This window comes from Malania oleifera, chromosome 9, assembly GCF_029873635.1.
Source record: "Malania oleifera isolate guangnan ecotype guangnan chromosome 9, ASM2987363v1, whole genome shotgun sequence".
Taxonomy (NCBI): domain Eukaryota; kingdom Viridiplantae; phylum Streptophyta; class Magnoliopsida; order Santalales; family Ximeniaceae; genus Malania; species Malania oleifera.
Window position 1 is genome coordinate 91,316,336 of NC_080425.1, and position 27,103 is coordinate 91,343,438.

The 27,103-nt window shown below is 35.8% G+C and overlaps 1 protein-coding gene and 1 pseudogene across 1 annotated transcript; one reads left to right on the forward strand and one right to left on the reverse strand.

Annotated features, from left to right (window-relative positions):
• Positions 1-1,647: 1,647 nt before the first annotated feature.
• On the reverse strand, positions 1,648-24,898 carry LOC131163752 (uncharacterized). Its single transcript, XM_058120461.1, has 8 exons — positions 24,553-24,898; positions 23,901-24,185; positions 18,311-18,370; positions 18,006-18,215; positions 8,876-8,994; positions 8,652-8,749; positions 2,761-2,885; positions 1,648-2,671 (listed from the first exon to the last, which is right to left on the reverse strand). Exons 1-8 carry the CDS (start codon positions 24,751-24,753, stop codon positions 2,510-2,512), a joined length of 1,260 nt encoding a protein of 419 aa, XP_057976444.1. The 5' UTR covers positions 24,754-24,898; the 3' UTR covers positions 1,648-2,509.
• On the forward strand, positions 4,431-7,893 carry LOC131164421 (importin subunit alpha-1-like; annotated as a pseudogene).
• Positions 24,899-27,103: the final 2,205 nt, after the last annotated feature.

The window sequence follows — 27,103 nt, forward strand, 5'->3', positions numbered from 1 at the left end:
TTCGTCTCCACTTTTTTTTTCTTGTAAAATATCTTGCACATTGGAGAGAGAGAGAGAGAGAGCGTGCGTGCATGGAGAACCGCACAAAACAAAGAGGGCACCTTTTTTCTTCCAGCAAACTTCCAAGTAATATCATGAAGTGAGAATGACGACCCTATAAAATAAGGGCACGTTACCCTACCACCACTCTGTGCCTAGGGCAACTAAAACATAGCTGCTAGGGAAGGTTGTGGGATGAGTGCGCAGGGACAGGGGGATGGCATGGGTATGCATATTTCCCACACATGTTGAGAAAGGAAATTTGATGTGAGGATGACGATGATCTGATGTGGATAAAAGGCCTTAGGGGCCTATTGGGGAATGGTAGTACTGATGATCTATATAGAGAGCCCGTAGGGTAGGGTAGGGTAGGGTAGGGTGGGATAGGGCCGAGGTACGTGCATGGGTGCATGGGTAGCCAATAGCCGCTAGCCACATAGGAGCTCGTGGATTTCTCACTGCTTTTGCCTTTTGGCTTGGCTACTGCCAAAACCATTTAGCTTTTAGCTTTTAGCTTTAGCTTTAGCTTATAGCCTGCATGCATTGCATTGCATTGCCTAGCTTGGCTATGCAAATTTAGGTTGGCTTTTGTACGTATTGTGCAGTATGCATATAGGATCTACGCCTCCCTCCTTTTAGGCTTTAGCGTCGCTGAGAGGAATTGCTTTTGCAAGGACCAAAACACAAGCCCATGCAACTTCTCTCTCATCCAGATCTTCCTTTTTCTTTTGTATACTGAAACTAAGCTACAATTTTGTTAGTTTCCAATGAATTATGGGACTATTAATAAAATATAACATAAATTTATACTAAGTTTCATCCGAGTCCACACAAATTCAAAACGGAAAATACTTGATATCCATGTTGCAAAACACAATCTAAGATAGTTCATCCCTTATCCCTTGTCTTATGTCTCTCACCTTTCTTCACCCTCATACTTGAAACGCAAAAGTCTCATAATTTGAGGTTTCCCATAAGCAGCACAATAGAATTGGCATGGTATTATGAGCAGCACCAAATATTATAGGTTTTGTTTAAACAACAAAGTTTTTTTAGATGAAAGGCCTATTAGTCCAATTATTATGTATGGCTAAGATCCTCTAGGGTTGGAAAGATTGTGTTACTGCATATATCTTTAATATGTTCCTATTAGCATCGATAAAATATTTTAACATATATATATTGTGGTGAAGTAGCTTTGAAAGATTTTGATGAGGATGGAGCATAAAGGAGCGTTTATTTCATATATATATATATATATGCTAAGGATAGCAAGGGTTGACTAAATTTTCAAGTGTAATCAAAATACAAGCATAAGAATCTTGAAAATATAAGAAAGGACACAAAGATATAAGAAACAAAAAGCTAGAATGAAAATTCAACTCATTTCGTTATCCTGCCATCAAATATGAAATAAACATAACCATTAATATTGTCTGACTTAGTGAGACTTAGGACTTCTTGTTATTTTTACTGTTGTTGTATTAATGCACTCTAAATACTTGACGCTATCGCACCAAATCAAATCATTTAATCTCCCCAAAAGTTGTTCTACAATCACCCCTAGAAGATGAGAGAGAGAGAGAGAGAGAGACGAGAAAAGAAACAGGTGGAAACATATTTTTCGCTTCACATTTTCCATTTTTAAAAGATCAGAAAATACCACTCCATTTCTAGAATTTCAACATTTTTAAACATATCAAGTAAGAATACATCCCAACATCTAAAATACACGGTGAATATTTACAGATGTTCATATGATTCTTTTCGTCATCAGTACACCAACAAAAACTTCTATTTCAATGATGTCATCAAATCTGAGAAGAATCATATCCATAGTCTTTCAACATCTATTATGCAGTGTGCTTCAATTTTGACTCATCAATGGAACCCTACTCCCCCATGAGGAACTAAACATTTCACAATAAAATAAAATCCATTGGATCTCAAAATTTTTGGGTAGGGCTTTGCTTCTCCTCATGGAAGGGACCATAATCTATGAGCCACCGCATCAGTGTACAGAGTCCCTAAGTCTGAGTAAATTGCACAAAAATCATCTCCTTATTTCAAATACTCCGCTTTGATCTTTGTCCTGCAGTTAGCCAAATAAAAGCTCACACCTAGTTTAATTATGTCTCAACCAACTGTTACGTCACCCAAAATAGTAAAAATGAAAAAATTAACATCACTAAACAGAGTTCCTATCTGAAGATCTTCAAACGGTTTTAATCATGTCAACTTTGTTATTTTTACATTTTTTTTTTTTGAGGTCACAGATGGTTGAGACATAATTGTCCTGAGTGCTTTCTTTAGAATTGGCTAACAGATATATTGAATAGCAGAAATTAAAGCACAGTATCTTAAATAATGGAGATAATCGTGTAATCAACTCAAATTTTTAAAGGGTTTTGTTTGATAATTCTCTCTTTAGGTTATTTTGCATTTTTTATGCATGATTGCATATGAAACACTACCATGGTTCAGAGTTATTAGTAAAGAAACTTGTGACATATGATGATCTGCTCCAACCTTCCTCCATCAAAATGAGGTTGAGGCGTATCATTAGCTTCTCCACCGCATCTTCCTCCAAGCTGCTAATTGAATTGGATGCCTGCTTCTGCACTGAAGGATCCTGCAATACATGGATGGAAGCATGGAACTCCTTAATCAAGAAATAATCATTTAGGCACATTTTTATGCCAATCTCGAGTGGAATGTTACCTTTGTGTCCTGATATAATTTGAGAAATTGCATTGATTCCTCATATAATCCACAGTGGTAAAGCAGAATGCTATAATCTCTTAACTCACTGGCATCAGTTTCCAGGAGAACAAGACGTTCACATGCTGCCAAAATAATAACAGTTTCCAGATGAATGCAAACATATTCAAGACAATGGTGAAAATTCCCCTTCTACGTTTAGAAAGGAGCTTCGATATTCCAATAGAACTTGTATGTAGGAACGGCAAAAGTAAATGTATCCAGAAAAAAGAACAGAGATGAACACTGACTAGAGACCTCCTTGGCCCCCATCAACAGAGGTACATCAACAGACCAACTGTACAGAAACAAAACTTAACTTTATCCAGGGATGAAATGTAGAGTTCAAAATTATTTCATTTTCTTTCACATAGAAAAATTGAAATGCTTTCGTATCATTGATTGGATCCAAGCAATGACTCTATTTGAGTCCTGGTTATCACTTTTCTTTTTGATAATAAATATTTTCTAAAATTTTCATACTGTTCAGTGCATTCTGAAAATTGTATTATGTACACCAAGAATAATTTTACACAATAGAATGGTTTCACCTATATGGTGGGGTTCATATGTCTTTTTAACAGATGTAATATGGGATGTGTTTATACAAAACCCTTCTTTGGCGCTTAAACTTCATAAAATACTGTTTAAAAAATTCTTGAAGTCTTTTCATTGGTTAATAATCACAAATACAACTCTCTTCCATACACATTGGCCTTCTTTCAAATCAAATCCTTCAAATATATATATACATACATATATATATATATATATACATACATATATTACAGTTCAATGATGTTGAATTGTAAAGTCATTTCCAATTCAAAGGTTGGTCAGCTACCAAACCTACCTTGATTCAAATTCAAAGGTTGGTGAGCTACCCAACCTACCTTATGAAAAAGGAGTCATACAAACCCTTATAAATAGGGAAGTGGTGAAGGAAGAGATCCCAAGCATCTCCAAATCCAAATTCAAAGAGAGACAAATCAAGTACTCTGCTACAAAGTGTTTCCTATTGTAGCTCATTTCTAGTTTTTCCTATTTTATAGAGAGATTTGTATACTCCTAATTCAAAAGAGAGTTATCATTGTTTTCCTCTTGTAATTAAAAGAGAGAAGTTGTAACATCCTTTTTTACATAGTGGATTCCTTCTTGTCTTGTCCGTGGTTTTTCCCTCAATTTGTTAGGGAGTTTTCCACGTAATTTTTTGTATCAATTTCTACCTCTCTCATTTCTTATTTTAGCTGCGTGATACTGTTCTGACCCATAAATTCCCTAACAGTGGTATCAGAGCCTTGTGTTACGGGTTACTATTCACGACTGTTATTCATACGTGTCGCCGTATACTTTTACAATATTGTTAACGTATACGAGATTTGTTCAAGTATACAGTTGTATTTATTTACTGTTCGTGTATACGATATTGTTTACGGAAAAAAGTGGGAGCTGGTTTAGTGGAGGAACAGATCTTATCTACTATGATGGCAGCAAAGTTTGAAATTGAGAAGTCCAATGGGTGTAATTTCTCCCTTTGGAAATTGAAGATGTAGGCAATCTTGAGGAAGGACAATTGCTTAGCGGCAATAAGAGACAGAACAACAGGGCTAACTAACGAAAAATGGAGCGAGATGGATGACAATGCTGTGGCCAATCTTCATCTAGCATTGGCAGATTCGGTGTTATCAAGAATTGAGGAGAAAAAGTCAGCAAAAGAAATTTGGGATGCGCTGACAAAACTCTATGAGGATAAGTCACTTTATAATAAAATCTTCTTAAAGAGGCTACTCTATACGCTTCGAATGAGTGAATCCACATCGGTGATGGAACACATCAACAACCTTAGTATGATGTTTTTCCAACTTACAGCCTTAGGCCATAAGATTGAGCGAAACGAACGAGCGGAGCTTCTACTCTAGAGCCTACTAGATTTGTATGATCAATTCATCATCAACTTAACAAATAATATTCTTTCAAATTATCTAGTCTTTGATGATGTTGCAGCAGCTGTTCCGGAAGAGAAATCCCGGCGCAAAAACAAGAAAGAAAATCAAATTCTTAGCCAGTGGAGGCATTACCGATGACAAGAGGAAGATCAACAGAACGTGGTTTTAGTGGGAGTTACAATCATGGTAGATCAAAGTCAAGTATTAAGAAGAATTTTAAATGCTACAATTGTGGCAAAAAAGGGCACATTGCAAAGGATTGTTGGGATAGAAAGAAGAATGTAGATAAAGATCCCGAGGAATCAAATTCTCAAGGATGTTTTGCGAGTACCTCAAGTGATGAAGAAATTCTATATGACGAAATAGAAATTGTCTCTAAAGGTGGAGGACAAAATACATCAAAGTACAGTATTACTTCATTCGAGAAGTTGTGGAGGAAGGAAGTGTGAACATGTAAAAGATTCGCACCAAAGACAACCTAGCAGATGTCATCACAAAACCAATCAACCTTGGCAAGTTTATATGGTGTAGATCTTCTTATGGCCTAGCAGAAACATAAGTAGCATGGAACTGGCAAGACTAGAAAGGATGAAAAGATGTTTGAAAATGACTTTAAGTGGGAAAATGTTGAATTGTAAAGTCATTTCCAATTCAAAGGTTGATGAGCAACCAAACCTACCATAATTCCAATTCAAAGGTTGGTGAGCTACCAAACCTACCATTATACCAATTCAAAGGTTGATGAGCTACCCAACCTACCTGTCGAAAAAGGAGGCTTATAAACCCCTATAAATCGGGAAGTGGTGGAGAAGGAAGATATCATCTCAAGCATCTCCAAATCCAACTCCAAAGAGAGAGAAATCAAGTACTCTCCTACAAAGTGTTTCCTTTTGTAGCCTATTTCTAGTTTCTCCTATTTTATAGAGAGATTTGTATACTCCTAATTCAAGAGAGAGTTATCATTGTTCCCCTCTTGTAATTAGAGAGAAGTTGTAACATCCTTTTTTTCATAGTGGATTCCTTCCAGTCTTGCCCGTGATTTTTCCCTCAAATTTGTTAGGGGGTTTTCCACGTAATTTTTGGTGTCAATTACTACCTCTATCATTTCTTATTTAGCTGCGTGATACTGTTCTGACTCTTCAATTCCTTAACAAATGATCTATTGTTAGTACAAATTAGCATAATATTCAAAAAACCATAAAATATTGTAAAGGGAAAGAAGCTTCTACACTAAAATACAATAGATATTGCAAAATTTTTTATTTTATTTCTAATTTTTTATATAGCTCATTGGTGGTTGTTTGACCTAAAGCTTCAAACTTAATACTTCTCTAGGGTGACAAAAATTTACATTATAACAAATGCAATCTAAGAGCAATTCATATAATTCAATCTTAGCTTATAGGTTTTGAGCATCATTTTTTCTGCTAGAGGTAACCATCATGCATTTGTACCATTTGTTGGTTTTGTAGTTTAATATGTGAAACGAAGTGGTATAGTGGACATGGTCAGACAACAGTAGTCAAGAGAGAGAAGATGAAGAATGTGGGAGGAGAAGAGAAAAACAAAAATAATGGAGGGCAAAAGTGTTGGGTGGTCTAGGGTCTTCTCAACCCCAAAAGCTAGCTCAAGGGATGGGGCTTTCCCTCACACTTAATAACTGACCACCAGCTCCTTCCAAAACTGATGTAGGAAAACCCAACAATATCCCCCTCACACACTGGGCTCTAAATCGGAAGCATCATGCAACCGGCATCTCTGGGAGAATGTTGAACCATGACTCTGATACCAGTGTTGGGTGGTCTAGAGCCTTCTCAACCCCAAAAGCTAGCTCAAGGGGTAACACTAGTGTTGGACACTATCTTATCTTTCAGACGATACAAATGATAGAATCCAAGCTGTTATTGAAGCAGGTGTGTGTGCACGATTGGTTGAGCTCTTACTTCACCTGTCTCCTTCTGTTCTCATTCCTGCTCTCTGTACGGTTGGGAATATTGTCACTGGAGATGACATGCAAACTCAGTGTATCATCAACCATCGGGCACTTCCCTGCCTTCTGAATTTGCTGACCAATAACTATAAGAAGAGCATTAAGAAGGAAGCATGCAGGACTATCACAAATATAACTGCTGGGAACAAGGAACAGATCCAAGCTGTTATTGAGGCTAATATAATAGGGCCTCTTGTCCATCTTCTGCAAAATGCTGAGTTTGATATAAAAAAGGAAGCTGTGCGGGCAATTTCAAACGCTATGTCTGGCGGTACTCACGAGAAAATCAAGTACCTTGTGAGCCAAGCGTGTATCAAGCCATTGTGTGATCTTCTGGTCTGTCCCAATCCTAGGATTGTTACTGTTATTTTAGAAGGGCTTGAAAATATCTAAAAAGTTGGGGAAGTTGAGAAGAATCTGGGTAATGCTGGTGGTGTGAATCTATGTGCTCAAATGATTGATGATGCAGAGGATCAGGAGAAAATTGGAACCTACAGAGCCATGACAACAATGAAATCTATGAGAAAACAGTGAAAATTCTTGAGACATATTGGATGGAGGAGGATGATGAGTCAATGCTGCCAGGTGACGGTTCCCAACCAGCTTTCCGATTTGGAGGGAATGAAGTTCCTGTTCCATCCGGAGGATTCAGTTTCAGCTGAAGAAAATGGGCTCCAGGATGCTTCGGTGGTTCATCGAAAACACCATCAGTATGGCAGGGTGTAATGGTTGGGTCTGGTTCCAGCGTCATGTGGTCATGTTTGGGTCCTGTTTGGTCCAGTCTCTGTTGTGGTCAAAACGGGTGCTTGATTAGCTCGGATGATGCGTGGTGGTCGAATAGAATGGAGAATGATGCATGGATTGGCTTCTTGGCGGATGTGGTTCATTCCTATTATACCAAGAAATGCTACAAGAAATCAGGGTCCGATGTTTTCTGGGAGAGGTATACCTTGCAGCTGGATTTGATACTACAGACGTCAGGTTGTCCTTATTCTAATTTTTTTTGTCAGTCTTTGTAGTCATTGTTATCGCCCGTTGCTTTTTCCTTATTTTTTTGCCTGTTTGATGGGGTGACTTGGTGCTCCCAAACATGTATCTTGCTAGCTTGTAGTTATGAGAAATATGAAAATATATACAGCCTAGATTAATATCTACTAACAAGGCATAATTTATGGCCTTCTATTGACAAAAAGGCCCCAGTAAAGAAAGAGTACAATTCCAAGTACCCTGTTCATTCAATCAAGTAAAGGAGGACAAAGAAAAGGTATCCAAGACATTACAACCAGGCTTTTAAATATTTCAGTGCTAAAACAAAATCCCAAACAATTACGGAATAAGGTATAAAGAAGGAAATAAAATCAATCCTAAACTAAAAGACTCCAAAGTAAAACCATATAGGTGTAGAATACCCAGTCCACCCATGATTTCCATCATAAGATGTAGGTTTTTGTCATACTAAGGTGGCAACGCTAAAGGCTGCAAAAGGTTAAGATACTACCAGGTTCTCACTTACTTTATGACTAAAAATTAGAAAAAACAGAAATAATTGTACATCAGTCCATATAATTAATTTCTTTACAAGTTATAGGCAGAAGGCTTGGGAGATCTTGAGCATCAAGTAAGTGAATTGAGGTATTATCCTTGAGATAAAGCCTCACAAGCTTTTCAAGACTGGAAGTGGACGTGTTACTTGTGTATGTGGAGTACAGACTCACAGGCACAAATTTTATTCTGATATGAGTGTGAGTGTAGGCTCCATCTATATTTAAATGAATAAATTAACTCAACTTAAAGGTTCATTGATTTTTTGTGTCTGCTGCCACATTTACCGCCATCAATAGGAACAATTTAATCATAAAAACAATTAAAAGGGCACAAAAGTAACAACGTTCAGAGAAGCTACACATCACACCCACCAGATAATGCACGCCTCATGTCCCCAAACCGTACAGTAGTCCAAACACCACGTTCCAGCCTATGTTGAGCAGCCTTTGCAGAGGCCAGCTCAAAACCACTGCAATAAACAAATTATATGTCTGCATAAGTTTGGGGGGGGTGGGGGAGAAAAAGAATAAACTCCTAGATTATATCAAAATTATAGTATGGAGAACAAAGAACATATAGATTTTAGTTGAAAGACCTTTCTTCAACGGATTTTGATCTGTCAATGCAGTTAGCAGCGTGCGCTGCCCTTAGGAATAAACTCCTGGTATGATCATGTTGAAATGGCCAGAAAACTTCTTTCAAGTTTCTCAGTGTCTGAACATGCAGTGTACAACAAGAACAAAAACTAAATGAGGCAAGAATTTCTCAATTAGTACACAGAAAAATATAAAATCCAAAAGAAGGCTGAGACCTTAAGATGTCAACATATGTACTTAAGATATTCAACCACAGATATAGATAACAAAAAGCACAAATGTTTTATACCAACCATTAAATATGATTCCAAACATGTAGAACCCTACATATAAATGAGAAGAAATATTTCCAGGTATCATCAGCTTTATGCTCAGCAACTTTTTCTTTATATTTTTGTTCTTTTCTTTTCTCTAATTATTATTTTTTGTTATGGTGTTTTTTTATTCCTTTCTTTTGTGACAGGTGGTTGAAGGGGATACATTAGCACACATGTCATGATATTTGTGATGCAACAATTTAACTTCATAATTACCTCTTAAGTTTCATAATCAGCTTAGCAACTGAAGTAAAAAATATAAATAACCATTACTTAGCTTATTCTAACTCTTAAAGCATCTCACCATAAGCTTCAGAGCCTTTTCGCTGCTCCTAATAGCCTCTATTTAGTCTTACTCTGTGATGCCCTCTAAAAGCCTCTCATTCTGTGAGATATACATGCACAACTTAATGAAATTCAGAAACATAATTGATGCTCCTTGTCCCTCCAATTCCTCCAAAGCCTGACCTCCTCCTCCCACGCCAACAACAACCCCACCCCTGCATCAATGATGACTGCATCTCGAAGCTCAGCAATTTGGATTTGAAGCCTGTTTAATGTTCATGCAATTTGGGTCTCTCTTTTTGGTCTTGCAATCTGGAACTAGCATTCTGGAACTATTTTGTTCTGTCATTATCAGATCTCAATGCTCTGCAGCTTGAATCTAGAGTTCACCTGATGTTCATGCAATTTGGTCTCTATTTTTGTTGGTTTTCTGTAATTGTTCTTCATAAATTTTTGAGTAAATTCTATCTTTCTTTGATACTAATAACTCAATGCTTCAACCATGCCCTTCTCAGACATTTCCTGCCATACAAATTTGTGAGCAATTTCTGATTCTTATCGTAATTCTGTGCAATACCTTCTCATTTGAATTTGTGGCTCAAGCCATTTTATTTCTGCTGTAACGTTTTTCTCTCTCGTTTTTTAATCTGCCATTGCACCCCCACCTTTTTTTCTTTTGGTCTTTTTCAGTTTAACTATTTTTTGATCAGTGGTGGTGCTGCTGCATGCACAAATATACACATGATTGGAGATACAAAAGGCTGTAGCATTTGAATTTGGCTACCAAAATCTTGCAAATTACATCAGAAAGGCAGAGGCAATCTATAGCATTGCACTGAATGTCCTCATCTGCATCTCCCTTTCTAGTCTCTTCCTTTGCTTCTGCTCCCTTATTGTTGCTTGCTTCTGTAGTTGAATACTTATTTTTAGGTAATGAAATTTTTTCTTAAGAGCTACTAATCTGGGTCTAGATTGGGTTTCTGAATTTTATCTGGAATCGAATTGCTATAATTTTCATAGTATTTCTTTATATATATATATATATATATATGGTATTTTTTTCACTGTTTTAGGTTAGACAAATTGGGTAAATTGGAAGACCTAATGACAATGATAGGTCTCTCCTATTTATAATATATGCCTATAGACTATAGTGACCATATTACCCTTATTAAATCATGCTTACTAACACAACAATAACACACAGCAGTAACACTAAATAACCACAGTAACTGGTAACATTCCCCCCTCAAGCTGGAGCATCGATAACATATGCTCCTAGCTTGTTACAAATGGATTTATCTCAAGCACCTTCCAAGGCTTAATGAATAAATCAACAAGTTGGAATTCAGTCTTCATATAAGTCATTGTAATGACCTTCTACTAACCCCCCGTTTGGTTTGCGGAATGAAATTGAAGTAGGAAAGTAATCAAGGGAGAAATGGAATTAAGATAGGAATGGAATTGCTTGTGGAATGTAATTATTGCGTTTGGCTCACATGGAATGACTGTATGAATCCAATTTCAATTTCTTTCTAACATTTGGTATTATTCAATGACTTTTTAATGGAATGAAAAATAAGTCATTTTTTATAAAAATCCCTAATACATATAATTTAATTTTTATTTTTATTTTTATTTTATAACAGTGATTTTTATTAGTGTTAATATTATTTTTTATTGTTATTATCGTTTTTTGTTTTTTATAGTAATTCTTATCCTTAAAATAATATGAAAATTGTTCCTTTTCATTATTATTATTATTGTTCTTTCTGTTATTATTATTTTTATTATTTAAAAATAATAATTGTCCTTAAAATAATAATTATTTTTCATTTTTATTATTATTGTTTTTTTATTATTATTTTTTTTATAGTAATAAATATTATTGCCATTGTGATTATTAGTTATTATTATTTCTATAATAATTATTGTCCTTACTATAGCTGTTTTTTTTTTTTTTTCATAATAGTAATTATTATTAGTGTAATTATTATTTTTTATTGTTTTTATTACTATTTTTATCATTTTTATAATTATTATTATCCTTAAAATAATAATAATGATTATTATTTATTTTTTAATATTAATATTGTTCTTTTTTGTTATTATTATGTACATAATAATAAATATTATTGTTATTAAAATTATTACTAGTTGTTATTATTTTTATTATAATGGTAATAATAATTATTAATTAGTATTACTAGAATTTCTTGCTGTTTTTAGCATTTTTTTTTTAATTAAAAAATTAGTTTGATTCCATGGAATGAAGACCAATTCCAGCCCATTTGGACTGGAATCATGATTCCTCCATATGTAGGAATCGTATTCCAGCCGGAATACAATTCCACTCTTGATTTTGCAAACCAAACATAGGATTGCAATTCCATTCCTAAAATTTGATTCCATTCTAGGTCTGATTCCGCAAACCAAACAGGGGGTAAATTTCTCTCAAACAACGTAACAATCAACTTTTATGTGTTTCATTCACTTACGGAAGATTGGTTTGCGAGCAATGTGAATAGTAGCTTAATTATCACATATCAACTCCATAGCCCGAGAATGTTGAAACCAAGTTCTTCTAACATATTCTTTAGCCAAATAAGCTTACATGAAGTGTGGGCTATGGCCTGATACTGCGACTTAACACTCAGGACCACCATAATTTGTTTCTTACTTTCTAGAATAGCATGTTACCACCAATAGAGACGCATTACTGATTGTGGATCTTCTGTCGTACAGGAGATCCAACCAAATCTACATCTATATATCTCTGAACATAAGTGTGACCTTGATCTTGATACAAGAGATCTCTCCTAGCTGCTCCTTTGAGGTATCAAAAGATATGAATGATTGCATCTCAGTGACTTGTTCTTGAAAAATCAACAAATTGGCTCACAACACTTGTTGCGAAGATGTATCAGGTTGAGTGACTATGGGATAGTTCAACTTCCTCTCAAGTCTCCAGTATCTTCCAAGGACAGCCATATAGTCACATAGATCTCACAATAAGTTGTTAGGATCCATGGATGCATCAACAGGTTTAAATCCTGACAGCTCTATCCCATCTAAAAGGTCTAAAACATACACCCTCTATGATAAGACAGTCTCCATATGAGATTTGAATACTTACATACCCAAGAAGTATTTCAGTTACCTTAAATCTTTGGTTTAACATTTAGCTTGTAGAAAATGCTTCTGGCTGGATACCTTAATCATCACCACCAGTACTCACAATATCATCCTCATATACAGTGAGCAAAATCCTACTCGAAGCAGTATGAAGATAAAATACAAAGTGACCTATCACACATCATTGATGACTAAACTCAAGTTCCATGGCACTAAATAGACCAAACCATGCTCTAGGAGACCATACAAGGATTTCTTGAGCTAACACAATTGTGACTCCCCTTGAGCAACAAACCTAGGTGCTTGCTCCATAGACCTCCTCTTAAGGATCAACGTAGGAAGGCGTGTAGAAAGGCATTATTTACATCTAATTAATGTAGAGGCCAATGACACATGGCAGCTAGGGAGATGAACAAACAAGCTGAGGCAAGCTTGGTGACTGGGGAGACTGTCAAAATAATCCAAACCATACACATAAGTGTATCCCTTAACAACAAGGCATGCCTTCAAACAAGCCACAAAGCCATCTAAATTGACTTTCATTGCATACACCCAATGACAACCAACCACATACTTATTAGGAGGAAGGGCTGGTGTGTCATTTATCCTGTAATGCACGCTTCTCTTTAACCATTGCAGTCTTCCACCCTAAATGGGGAAGGGCTCCAGAAACAGATTTTGGAAGAGTAATAGAAGACAGAGTACTAACAAAAAAGTAACATGAGGGTGACAAGAATCCATAGAAAACAAAATTAAAGATTGGATGTTGCATACAAGTGCATTTACCTTTCTGGACAGCAATAGGAAGATCAACATCTTGGAAAATAAGGTCATCCAACAAGGAACTAGAGGTCTAGAAGTACAAGTTGGAGGAGGCCCTTCGCCTTTTGAGTCACCATGTATGCAAATTACGATGAGAAGGACTTAAACTAGATGAAGATGTAGGAAGCCTGGACAGAGATAATAGCTAGGATCTGGGAGGCTAGGCATAGAAAAGAACTCTAAGGAATCAAAATATTGTGTAGACTTAAAGAATGTGACATCAGTAGAGACAAAAGAATTTGAGGCAAAGTATAGTTATAACATCGATATCCTTTGAGTACAAGAGTACCCAGAACAATGCAATTTCTAGCACAAGAATCCTACTTATTCGTTCCTAGACCTGGATGATGGACAAAGACACAATAAAATATATAAGGAGGAAGTGAAAACAAAGGAGCTTCTGGGAAGATAACTGAATATGGGATTTTACCACCAAGGATAGATGATGTTATTTTATTGATAAGAGAGCAAGTAGTGAGCAACGAATCACTCCAAAAACTTTGAACATGCCTGTTTTTCACTCAGCAACTCCATTTTGTTGTGGAGTGTGACCACAAGCTGACTCATGGATTATACTAGAGTTAGTCATAGATAGTGAACTGGAACTTAAGTACTCCTTAGCATTATCACTACGAGTATCTTGGTACGTGAAACAAAGTCCTTATGTGAGAACAAAAGGTATGAAAGATATTGAACTTAACATTAGATTACCACTTTACCTAACAGCCTAAACCGCCAGGTCATGGTCAAAATGGTTGAACATTAGTGAGAGGAAGGAGGAAGAAGAGTTTGACTGCCATAGAAACAGTAGCTGCACAAACAAGGAAGTAAAAAATGATTGACTTGAGGGAGGTCGGCAACTGTAATGCCTCCCCGTAGCCTTAATTTGCCAAAAGTGCCAGATGATGAAAACTTACGGTTCATGTACAGGGTGATCAGTGGACTTTGGTACAAAAAGTCTATTCCATCCCTCTTCACGTTAGATTACCACTTTACCTAACAGCTTAAGCAGTTAGGTTGTGGCCAACAATGTATATAAAGCCTAACACTCCTTTGCACGTGCAGTTGAGGATAAGCATGCACTAAAAAACACCCATTGTAAGGAATAAGATAATTCTTAACAATCAAACAAACAATTAACGCAGGCAACAAGACTAAAACTCAGGACCTCCTCGCCACTATAGCTCTAATAACATGTTGAAGAATTGGATAAATTGGAAGAACAAATCATATTATAGGTCTCTCCTATTTATAATATATGCCAAGTACATAACGATGACCGTGTTACCCCTACTAGCACACGCTTACTAACACAACAGTTACACATGCAGTAATGCTAAATAACTACATTAAAACTGGTAAGGCCGTAAGATTAGGTTCTCTAACAGAAGGGTTAAAATCATGGAAAAAATCAATATTTAAAACTTTACACTTAGTCTCTGCTATTATTATTATTTTTTTGGAAGGAAGGGGGAGGGATTTTAATTCTACATTCCCCCTCCCCCCCCCCCCCCCCCTCCCCACTGGGGAATTGTGGAGCTTTCTTTATATCCTCAACACATGTTACAGTTCATTAGCTTTACTGGAAAATATCAAATATCAAGGGCTTATCAGTTCTGAAAGTGATTTTCATTTTCTATCTTCAGTTTTCAAAGAATTACAAAAAATGCTACCTTGTTTTCCAGTTTTCAAACATTTGTATGGAAAAGATGGAAACAATAAAAGGTCAATTTCCAAAAATAAGGTAGCATTTTTTGTAATTTTTTCAAAAAAATACAAATGGAAATAAAAAAAACTGTATTCCACAAATCAACCAACCCTAATATTTTTCTTTCCAATAAAGTACAATCTTAAAAAAATATATGGTAACATTATAAACGCTACATGAAACATTTAAATGGGAAAAAAGAAAAATATATGAACACTAAAACAATTACAAAAAATGTTGGCAAACTAATTAAAGCATTCATATAGATCCCATTAACCCAGAACAGATACTATTGATAACATTATAAATAATATTGATGCCCTTCCCGCACCTTGGTAAAACTGACGATAGTCTTTTTATGAGATAAATATATAACAGAAGCTATTATAACCAGACTAAAATTCTCATATTTTTTATATTTCTTATGTCAATCTTTAGCGTAACTATAAAATACCGTTCAAAAGCCTAGAACAATAAATCCTAGAAGAATGCCTCCATATACACATAAATCACTATTATTCTATACAGAACATTACAGCCCAAGGTCATCTAAGCATAACTCTGTCATATTTTCACTAATATGCATGTGCCTTTCAAATGTTTGCGTTTAAATTAATGGGATCATGACATTTCAGCTCAAGATTATCTAAATGTGTATGCACCTCTGAACAATAGAGTCATATTTTCGTTAAATCCTCATAATGCCCAAAGATATTTAGAAGCTAATCACTCAAGCATGCACTTTTTGTGGTCTGAGATGTTATGTCCCCCAAATATTCCATGTTTTTCTACCCAAAGGAGTGTTTTGACTGTTTAATAAACTATTATGATCCCTTAAAAATTTAAAAAATTACCTCCAAATAAGATAAATGGTCCTACAGAGAAGCGTTGTAGATCAGAATGTCATCAAAGAACACCTAAAAATGCACAAAGATACCATGTAGTTTGTTCAGCAACTCATCAACAGTGGGAATTGAAAAATTATCTTTGACTGCTATTGTCGTTAGAGCACAATAATCTGTACACGTCTGCCATAACCCATCTCTTTTCCCACAAAGTGCATAGGAAATGAATAGGGACTATTGCTAGGCCAAACACTACTACCTTCAAACATTTCACAAGGCTAATGTTCAATTGTCAGACTTTTGAAAATGGGGACACCAGTAAGCATATAAATATTTGGGGGATGGCTACGTTGTAGTAAGAGAGAATGCAGTGATCATGTGAACGCTTAGGTGGAAGCCCAATAGTGGTAATATATATATATCCACATAAGAAGTTAACTTCAAATCTGCTGGCAACTCCCCACTAGGTTCAACTCCCTTCACTGGGGAGAAGTCATTAGCATTATATATATCCACATAAGAAGTTAACTTCAAATCTGCTGACAATTCCCACTAGGTTCAACTCCCTTCACTGGGGAGAAGTCCTTGGGTATTTATTTCTCTATGGCATGTTCGCTAACTTTTTTAGCCGAAGGATCCCTGCAGGGAATCTCTCTTTCCCTAGAGTCTAAACTGTATTAAAATTTAAGAAAATCCCATAAAACAGGACCAAGTGTACAAAGCCAAGAAATCCCTAACACCAAACTGAAGTCAAACAGAGGAAACAGATATTTTATTTTATTTTATTATTTTATTTTTTTTAAAGTTAACAAAGAGTACCCTTTGCAACTAGAAGGAAATTGTCACACACACCCTGTACGGATATTATATCCCCATTGGCCACTGGCCCACTTTAACCTTTAAGGAATTATCTTAACCGATTGACAGCTGTTTAGCTAAAGAAGGATATAATTAAGTGTAGTTCCATCAGCAGAATAGTCACTGTTTATTTGTTGATCTCCCCCTAACATGCATGGTCTAGAGAGACAAAAGTAGCTGATATCTCAAGTGTTATATCATCTAACCACTTCAGAGCATTTTCAATCTCATCAGATTCTTCACCTTTTAATCAAAGAATAATTGTTGTGTCTTGCAATGATGCTCAAGATCGAATTTCGCATCCCAAATTCTCAATTATTGCACAAGCACTTATCATGCCTAGCCTCAGTCTGAGCTGGTGATAATTGTTGAATGATGGAAAGCTAGCTCAGTTCTCCAGATAACAATAGACATAGGTAAGCAACTAACCTATTTTCATATAAGAATAGCAATTGCTCCTCTTCAACTAGCCAATATGTTAGCAGAAAAACATCCATACACCATGACAAAACAACTAACAAAAAATTCCTCAATCAAACCTGTGATCTGACTTGCAAGTATTCAAATTGAGATTGATACTTGCAAATGGTGGAGGTTTGATGGAGCTTAGTAACTTTCCAGGTAAAGTCCTGTTTCCCTCTCCCTCATCAATTGCCCCAGCCGTGCTTGGGCAAAATGCACTCTCTTTGCCTTACAAGAACCCCCTCTACAACTAGCAATTCATGAAGTCAATTACTTAAAGAGAGAGATAAAGAGAAAGAGAGAGGTAGAGGAAAAAAGAAAAAAGAGCATGGAGCATGAACTTAATTTCTAGTCAAGTCTCAATTTATTAAATCATCAATGAACTCATCCAATCCATTGATCTTGTCATAGGTGCAGTTTACTCTCCTACACATCAACATTATGTATATGACCTCCTTCACATAACCATGTGACAAAGGACAAATAACATAATATTGTTGAAGGTTACACTCAGCCATATATTGTAAAGCAACTATTACATTTTTGAGGAAGTTATAAAGGCAGTGACACCAGAAATAATTTGAGAATTTACTGAAGTACGTGCTTTCTAGCATATATACAACCCATATGACATAGTCTTGGGAGGAAAGACAAGGAAAAGAAGGCAAAAGAAATGTGGCAAACCAACAAGGTTTACCTCCATCAACAGGGTTTGACATGTCATTATATGTGGCTGATCAGATTCCTTGCTTCTCTGCTTATGATAGCCCCTTGGAAGACTATAAAGATCATGAGGGAAAAAAATCTCCGCATCAAAATCCAATACACTCCATAACCGAAGCATTTTCAAGATCTCTGAGTAAATGAGGGAAAGCATAACTGCAGAGCCTGAACGATGGGTCAAAACCTGATCAAATATAATAATGAAATTGTTAAAAAGCCTTCAAAAGTGGTTTTCCCTCAAGGATAAGCTTAAAAGAATAAAGTCAGAGTTCTACATACTGAATGAAGATACAGAGCCCTTGGTTCTGCTCGAATTCCTGCCTTGGTTCGGCGAAAACCCTGAATTAATAAAATCCTGTCAGACAAAGCAAAACAATCCCAATGCAACAAGTGGGTAAAAATATCATCTCTCGACTTTCATATGCAACATAACGAGCTGTTTGAGTAATCAACACATGGTGTAGACACTAAATTTTAATTGGGCCCTTTAAATAACAAATTTCTCATTTCTTTACAGAATACATAAAACATAGTATACAAGCAAATAAAGGAAAATATAGGGAAAGGTGGGGAATACAGGTAAATACATCAGAATACAGGGAAATAAAGGAAAATACAGGGAAATACAGAAATACACAAAAAATACAGGGGGCAAACAAAAAAATTCAGCAGCTGCAGAGAATATCCCAGGCATCTTTGCGGGTACCTGCATCCAAAATCAGAAAGAAATCAAGCAATAAAGGGAGAAAATTTGAGTGATTCTGTAAATTAATTGGAGAAATCGCAAAACTAATATGTATCCAACCCCAATCTTTGGCCAAGGATCCATATGGAAAGAGAATCAGCCGATCGCAATAAGGATGAGATTTTTGCTATAGGAAGGAAAGCACGCGTGAGGGAAAATTGAACATAAGAAAAGGGCTGGAAAGGGAAGGTTCTGTGTATTGCCTATCCTGGCTGAGGCCCCAACCCTATAAATATCAGCCTTTACAGAGGGTAGAGGACACATGGAGAAGGGGAGAAATCAAAGAGAAAAAAAAAGATTGAGAGGTAGCATAATGAGAGAAGGGGCCTACTGGTAAAGGCTAGAGGGTGAAACCCTAGTGAAAAGAAAGGAGGGTAATATCATACCATTCTCAGAGAAGAGAGCTGTGAAGCCCATTGTCCTGCAAACCGAAGGGTTCCCCACCAACCAGAGGGGACAGAGAACTAGACCAAGGAACGCCCCAACAAAGGAGAAGGAGCACAGAAAGAGAACACAGGGATAAGAAGACCCAAAGGAGCAGAAGATACAAGGTTAGTATGTTTACATGTTGCTTTCTACTTTCATAGTTTTGCCATACTTCAGGTACTCAGTCAATAAAGGAAGGAAGTGTCTCCCATACGGACAGGCACACAAGCCCACTGTCCAACCTAACCCTTAAGCCCACATTCTAACTCGAACCCACAAGCCCATTGTCCAACCTACCCCTTAAGCCCACATTCTAACTTGAACCCACAAGCCCACCGTCTTAACCCACAAGCCCATAATCAAAACAAAACCCTTGACCCATTTTTTGAAACCCAGAGGCCTAGGTCCCAGGACCAATCTTTAAATAAAAGGCCCAAACCTTTTTAAACCCAAAGGGCCCCCGGGGCCCAATTTTAAAACCCCTAGCCCATTTTTTAAAACCCAAAGGGCCCAAGCCCAATTTTTAAATAAAAGACCCAACTTTTAAAAAAAAAAAAAAAAACCAAAGGACCCCTAGGCTTAATTTTAAAACCTAGTCCATTTTTTTAAAACTCAAAGGGTCTAGGCCCAATTTTTAAATAAAAAGCCCAACCTTTTTGTAAACAAACCAAAGGGCCCCCAGGGCCCAATTTTAAAAACCTACCCCTATTTTTTTTTTTTTTTTAAATCCAAAGGGCCCTGGGCCCAATTTTAAAGAAAACAACTGCATTTTTTTTAACCCAAAACGACATTGGGCCCAATTTTAAAAAACCAACCTCAGTTTTTTTTTTTAATCCAAAGGCCCTTGGGCCCAATTCTTAAAAAAAAAAAAAAAAAACCTAGGCCCAATTCTTTTCAAATGACAAACTTAGGGCCCAATTTTTAAAGCCCCCCCAAGTCAACCCAACTCAGTGGGTTGACCCAAAACCCAACCAGAATCCTAAATTCACTAAGTTTGGAGAGTTGATTCACCTCGAGTCAACCCTAACCTCCACTCAATTGGTTGACTCCCCTGAATCAACCCAAACTCACTGAGTTTAGTGAGTTGACCCGCCTGCAAACTTAGAGCCGAACGCAAAATCATATCAAGGGGATCTGTTCAAAACCAACAAGAATGAAAGGGAAGGTGAAGGAAGAACTTATCTTGTTCCGAGGCTTTAGAAACCCCCCCCCCCCCCAAAAAACCATCTTTTGTTGAGCCTGCAAAATAAAAAACACTCGAGCAAAGTTCAGAAAACACATGGAGCAAAAAAGAGAGATAAATATTGACAGTTTCTTAGAACCGAGAAAAAGAGAGAGCCTTTCAGATCTGGTAATGAGAAGAATAGCCTCTTAGATCTGGCAATAGAATAGAAAGTGAAAGGGAGAGAGCCACTCAGATTTGGTAGCAGGAGGAATAGCCTCTCAAATTTGAAAGGGAGAGAAACACAGGAAAGAAGAACCAGAGATGAGAGAGAGAAAGAAGATTAGAGAATAGAAGGGGAACAAACAGAGAGAGAGGAGAGAGAGAGAGAGTAATCGCAGAGAGGAGAGAGAAACAGATCGGGTGAAAAAATGAAAGAAAAAAGTGGGAAAAAAAAGCTTTTATACTTGGGGTCAAGTGGGACATGTGTGACAACTCGAGCGGTGACATGTGGCTCAATCTGACCCAAGTCTCGCTTGATAGACGTGGAGAGATCTGGACCATTAGATCTATGTTATCTCTGGACAGTCCAAATTACGCCACGTCAACAATCCTAGTTCTTGTATCCGAGCCGCTCAGAATGTGACACGTGGTAGGGGGACGTCAGTGTCACCCTCTGGCAAATAATCAAAATAATACAAACAAAAAAAATGGGCACGTGTCACCAACCAGATGGTGACACATGTCTCAGCTTAGATCCGGTGTTCTTTAGACGGTTCAAATGGTGCCACATCATCAATCGTTGATATCCTCCCAGAACCACTCAGTGACCACCACGTGTCAGGGTGGCGTTATACTGACGACACGTCCTGGCAGAAATTAAAAAAAAAAAAAATTTCTTGCCGCGTGCTTGACCCAGTTCAAATATGAAACATTTATATATATATTATTTATTATTTTATTTAAAATTTAAATTAATTAGTTTTTAATTTTATAAATTAGATAAAAATAGCAAAAAAATAATTAAAAATCAGGAAAATAGGAAAAAATATTTTTGAAGTCGGAAAAAATATTTTTAGTTATTTTGACTCAGAATAAAAAAAATGGAAAACAAAATACCAAAAAATGAGGAAAAAGCTTTGAAAAATCCCATAAATTTTTGGAAAAATGTTAAAAATGTTTAGAAAAATCCTACAAAGATTTTGAAAAATCTGGGAATGTTTTTAAGGATACTTTTTGATGATTTTACTTGTTTTTGTGTGGGCGTGTCCCTATGATTTTAAAAAGGGCAATGAAGTATTTTACGCCTCACTTGTATTAGCTCTGAGCAAGGTCTTAAATTTCGATTTCGACTCAAATTTCGAAGCTCCAAAAGTACGGAAATTTCGACGGAAATTTCGATTTCAATGTCAATTTCGATTTCGATTTGAAAAAATAACGGAAACTAGTAGTAAAACATGAAATTATTTGTGAAACTATAGAAATGGTTAACAAACATAATAATATTAGTTTTAAGACTAATACATTACAAATTAAATACATCTATGTTTTGTATGATGTGGAAAAGTCGTAAAATAGTATGTGTATCAAACATGCTTGTAAGATAATGTACATTAAACATATTCAGTTAATGCAAATGAAATTCATAAATCATTTAAAAATTATTTATTATACAAATATTGATAATTTAGACATGAATGGTTAAGTAAAATGTTACTATAAGTTTATTTTTTCATATAATTTCAAAAGCACTTGTGATAACCTTTTGTTTCAATAAAATAAATGAAATAAATTAAAAGAGAAATTTCACTTCACTCTTGAATCTCTCGATTGAATTTCGACAAAATTTCATTGCATAGTTAAAATTTCGACAAATTTCGCTAAAATTTCGAGGTTTCGATAAATTTCAGATGATTCGTTGGGATTTCGACGGAAATTATGCAAGACGGAAATTGACTGCCATTTCGATTTCGAGGGTGACGGAAATCGGAAATTTCGACGGAAATTTCGACAATTTCGTGGAAATTTAAGACCATGGCTCTGAGGGAGGTTTATCTAACAAGATCCCCTCATTTGGAGGTCTTATTAGACATTCCTACATTGCACTGAGATTTTTTAGTCTCCTGTTAATTTTGTTCATTTATTTATGTATTCATTTATTTGTTTGTTGATTTTAAAAGGAGTTAATTAAAGATTATTAAATTCAATTTGGGGATAATTCATAATTAATTAGTTACCGTTCGCTGAACGGGTGTATAGGGGGTGCGAATACCTTCCCCTCGTATAATTGTACTCTCGATCACAACTCTGATATAGGCAGACCGAGACTACTGGTTCCTTGGCCTAGGTTTAGTCTAGTGACCAATCAAATGAGTAGTAATTAGGTGTTCTAACCGCACCTAGGCAAATAATAGGTTAGTGGCAACTCCAAATTCAAAATTTTCAAAAATCATATTTTATTCCCTCGCAACCCTAGGGCCTCTCACTCCTAGGATATCGTGACACATGGTTCTTGTCATCTAAACAATTTTTAACTAATTTTATGTCAAGATCAAAAAATCTTTGAAGTTCCTTGATATGAATATCCTATAGCTTTGCAACACAGGCAATAAGAAGTTCAATAGCTTGGTTTAATACAGGAAATTGTATAAATAAATTGCAACACTTAGTGCATGCTACTCCAATGCCATATCAAATGTTTGGGGAGGACATGATGCACGCAGCTTCACCTCCTTATGTGGAGGGACTGTCATGAGCCTCAAGTTTGGGTGTAGCACTTTATCAATGGGTGGGTCAAGGTTCAACCTCATAAAATATGAAATTGCATATATTATAATTTTCTAATAACAGAGGAAACTAACTGCAATATTTATAATTAATAGGAAAACCATATATTATGGAAGCATGAGTTATTGCCAACAGGAAACATACTCAATTAAGTTTTAGCTTCTAAGTGCAAAATAATTGTGATGTGCTTGAGTTAGGGTAGCCAATATATACATATATATACCAAAAACTCCTTTTATTTTCAAATCTTTCTTTATTTTCAAATTTTCAGTCTATTTAGGTCTGCCACTGCACTTGCATGAGCAACCATGGCATCATTAACTATGACATGAAAGAGGTCAATAAGCAAGGGTGCTAAAATTCCAAAAAAAAAAATTTTTAAATTTCTCTTATATTACTAAACTACCTTCCGGCCCTTAAATTCCAAAAAGGAGTCTAACAAGAGGCCTCCTTGCTTAAATAATTGCAATTTTAAGTATGAATCCATCACCGTAAATTTGGTATTTTTTGTGGTAAGTACAATGGTGATAAAAAATAACATCCATTGTTGCAGAGAATATTTAAAAAATATTAAATATAAAAAACTATCACGTAATAATTTCCTGTGACATTTCTGAAGTCCCATCCTAAATTATCAATTTGTTCCCTCACCTGCAATGTAAAAGATAGTAGAGCACTTAAATTTTCATGGAAAATTCAATCATGCCCTAAATTAACTCGATGTGGACCAAGCCATGATATAGATATACCTTGTTAATGTACAAGTATCTGTCCAGACTCTCCAAGAAGTTCTCTGGGGACAACCTGAAGGAAGAGCTATAGTGAGAGCAATAGCCCATAGAAAGATCATCCAACCTCTCAATGAAAGCATCCACCGGGAGGGCGACTGAAGAGTGCGAGACGAGGGAATCATCTTCTGCTGCTATGTAAAGAGCTGTTTTAGCCAAATCCACCCCTCTGTTTATGCTAATGCTTGTTTCCCTCTCAACATCAGATAATCTTTTAATCTCCGAGCAGAAACCTTCCCTTGCAACCTGAACCCATCGTTAACCATGCACCAATTAACCAAAACTAGTGAATATTACATCTGAATGGGAATGCAATAATTTCAGAGAGCTGCATGAAAATATTCAGTAAATCTTCAATAAAAAAAACAACGTATTAAATTCATTGATGCCACAAGATCGCCTTAATTGAACATCTTAAACCAGAACTAAAATTTGCCTAAATACAAAAACTATACATAAAAAAGGGACAAAGGGGAAGGGGCATTATGCCCACAAGATTTACCAAAGTCAACCAATCCCACAGACAAAAAGAGTAAGCAAATGCCCAAAAAACTCGAAAACGTCTCAAATTCACCAAAATTAAACAATAAAGCGAAGACGAAACATTACTTACTCGGGCATGTGCGGTATCGTTTCCAGAAGAATCCATGGCGTCGTGCAACACAAATTTGAGGTCATCTGCAGCATATTGAGCTCTGCAAAACACGCAAAGCTTCACCGAACTCGAATTTGCAGAAGAAGAAGAAGAAGAGGAGGGAGAGATTGTGAGGCGAGACGGTCTTGGAATCCATGCAGACGCTAAAGAAGCCATCATTATTTTAGCACCTCTTTTACAAACAAGAGAGGCCCAGACACCATTAAACTAAAACAAATCCATATATAGCTATAACAGAAATCGCCGATTCTCTAAAGGATATATCTCAGTGATGATAAATCTCAATAAGCAACTTTTCTGCGACAAATAAACTCACCAATGATTTTTTTGCCCTTAATTTTTTTTTTTTTTATTACATAGGAATTCCAATTGCCAGTGATGCGGCACCTAACCTACGAATCAGCGTCCTTTGCCACAGATTTTGCTTATCAAGGTAAAATTCAGATGCAGACATGACTTCTGTATATCAGTTGGATGCTCAGTCAACTTGACTCCCAAAACATATCTCTATTACCAATCACCGTCCTCACTAGGTCACAGAGAACTCTCACTAGCTCACAGAATAAACTCTTATCATTCATAAGTAACACTAGTTCCATGAGTTTATTTACCTAAAATTAAACCCTCGATGTTTCTTCTTACTTGATGATACCTTTTCATCATGACATGCTATGAGGGCTTTTTTGCCTTTATTATTTTGAGGGGTGATGAATATTTTGTGATGCGATTGTCAATTTACCATTGGCAATCCCATTGCTAATTTTCATTTCTGAAATAATGCTACCAGTGTTAGTGAGGGAGGTTGATTTTTTTTTTTCTCTGAGAATTAATATTTTTAAGTATTCTCTATAATATTAAAAAATATTACTCAAGTTCAATAACCTTGCCAACTTGAGAAGAAAATAGTTATTATTTCTTTTCTTTTTTTTTTAATAAAAGATTCCAGTGAAAAAATTAATATCAAAAAATATTACCGTAGATTCCATTATATTATTATAACACATAATCTATTAGGTACAACTGCAAAGATAAACATCTATTAAAATAGAATAAAAATATGACGCTACAACGCTCATTCATAAAAAGATAAAATATTTATATTACAATACCTAAGCCAGTATTTGGGAGAATGAATTTTAAATCTTAAATTTAAATTTAAATAAATATCACATTACATATTATCCAAATCAACTTTTTCAAAAATAATTATTTTAAGAAATATGGTAATAATTGTCAGTTATTTAGAGGGTATAGTGTCATTTTCAGTTTGTCTAATTTTGTATACAATTTTTTGTCTGAAATCAAATGAATTAATTTATATAATATTTACAAGCTTTTAGGCATCAACATCTCTACTATGAGAATAAGTATTATAAAAAATTTTAGGGCCTTGAAAGCTTTTTCAGGCATTAAAATCTCCATTAAAAAAAATATAGGCTTTTGTTTTTGTGTTAGAATCAGAGAACAACTATAGGGAGCAGAGGTTTTTAATATTTTTTATTGTCCACTAAAATATTTTAAAAAGACTATTCACTCAATACCCTGTTCAAATAAAGTAGTATACATGAGTTTGGACAAAATTAAATTAAACTCTAACAATAACTAAATTAGCCTGCTGTTGCTAACTGTTTTGCTGCTGCTGTTACTAACAAACTGCTACAGGCTCAAGCTACTGCACTCTATTGTTGCTGCTGCTCTACTGTTGTTATTAACAATTCATAATACGCCCCCTTAAGTTGGACAGTGTATGTTTATTACGCCCAACTTGGCAAGTAAATGATGAAAGACATCTGAACCCAGTGTTTTGGTAAAAAAATCTGCTAGTTGATGACGTGAAGGCACATAAAGCAAATGAAGAAAACCAGATTGAACATGATCCTGAACCAAATGACAATCTATTTCAATATGTTTGGTGCGTTCGTGAAAAACTAGATTGGACGCAATATGCATAGCAGCCTGGTTATCACAATATAAAGCAATAGATTGCGGATGAGAGACATGGAGATCCTTAAGTAAAGAAATGAGCCAAACCAGCTCACAAGTATTAGACGCCATAGCCCTATACTCAGCTTCAGTAGAGGATCTAGATACTATAGTTTGCCTTTTAGAATGATTAGAGATGAACCAAGAAAGACACAAAAACAAGTAAGAGCTCGTCGAGTTATAGAGCAGCTGGCTCAATCTGAATCAGTAAAAGCACTTAGATGAAAACAAGATTTACTTGAAAAGAATAAGCCTTGACCAGGACTGAATTTAAGATAACGTAAGACACGTTCAGTAGCTTGTAAATGAGGAGTGCGTGGATTTTCCATAAATTGACTAAGAACATGAACACTGTAGGTTAGATTAGGACGAGTGATGGTAAGATAAAGCAAGTGACCAACCAACCTTCTATAAGATAACAGATCAGCAAGTAACTCACCATCTTCATTGTTAAGTTTGAGATTCTGCACCATTGGAAAAACAATAGGCTTACATCCTAAAAGACCTGAATCTTACAAAATGTCTA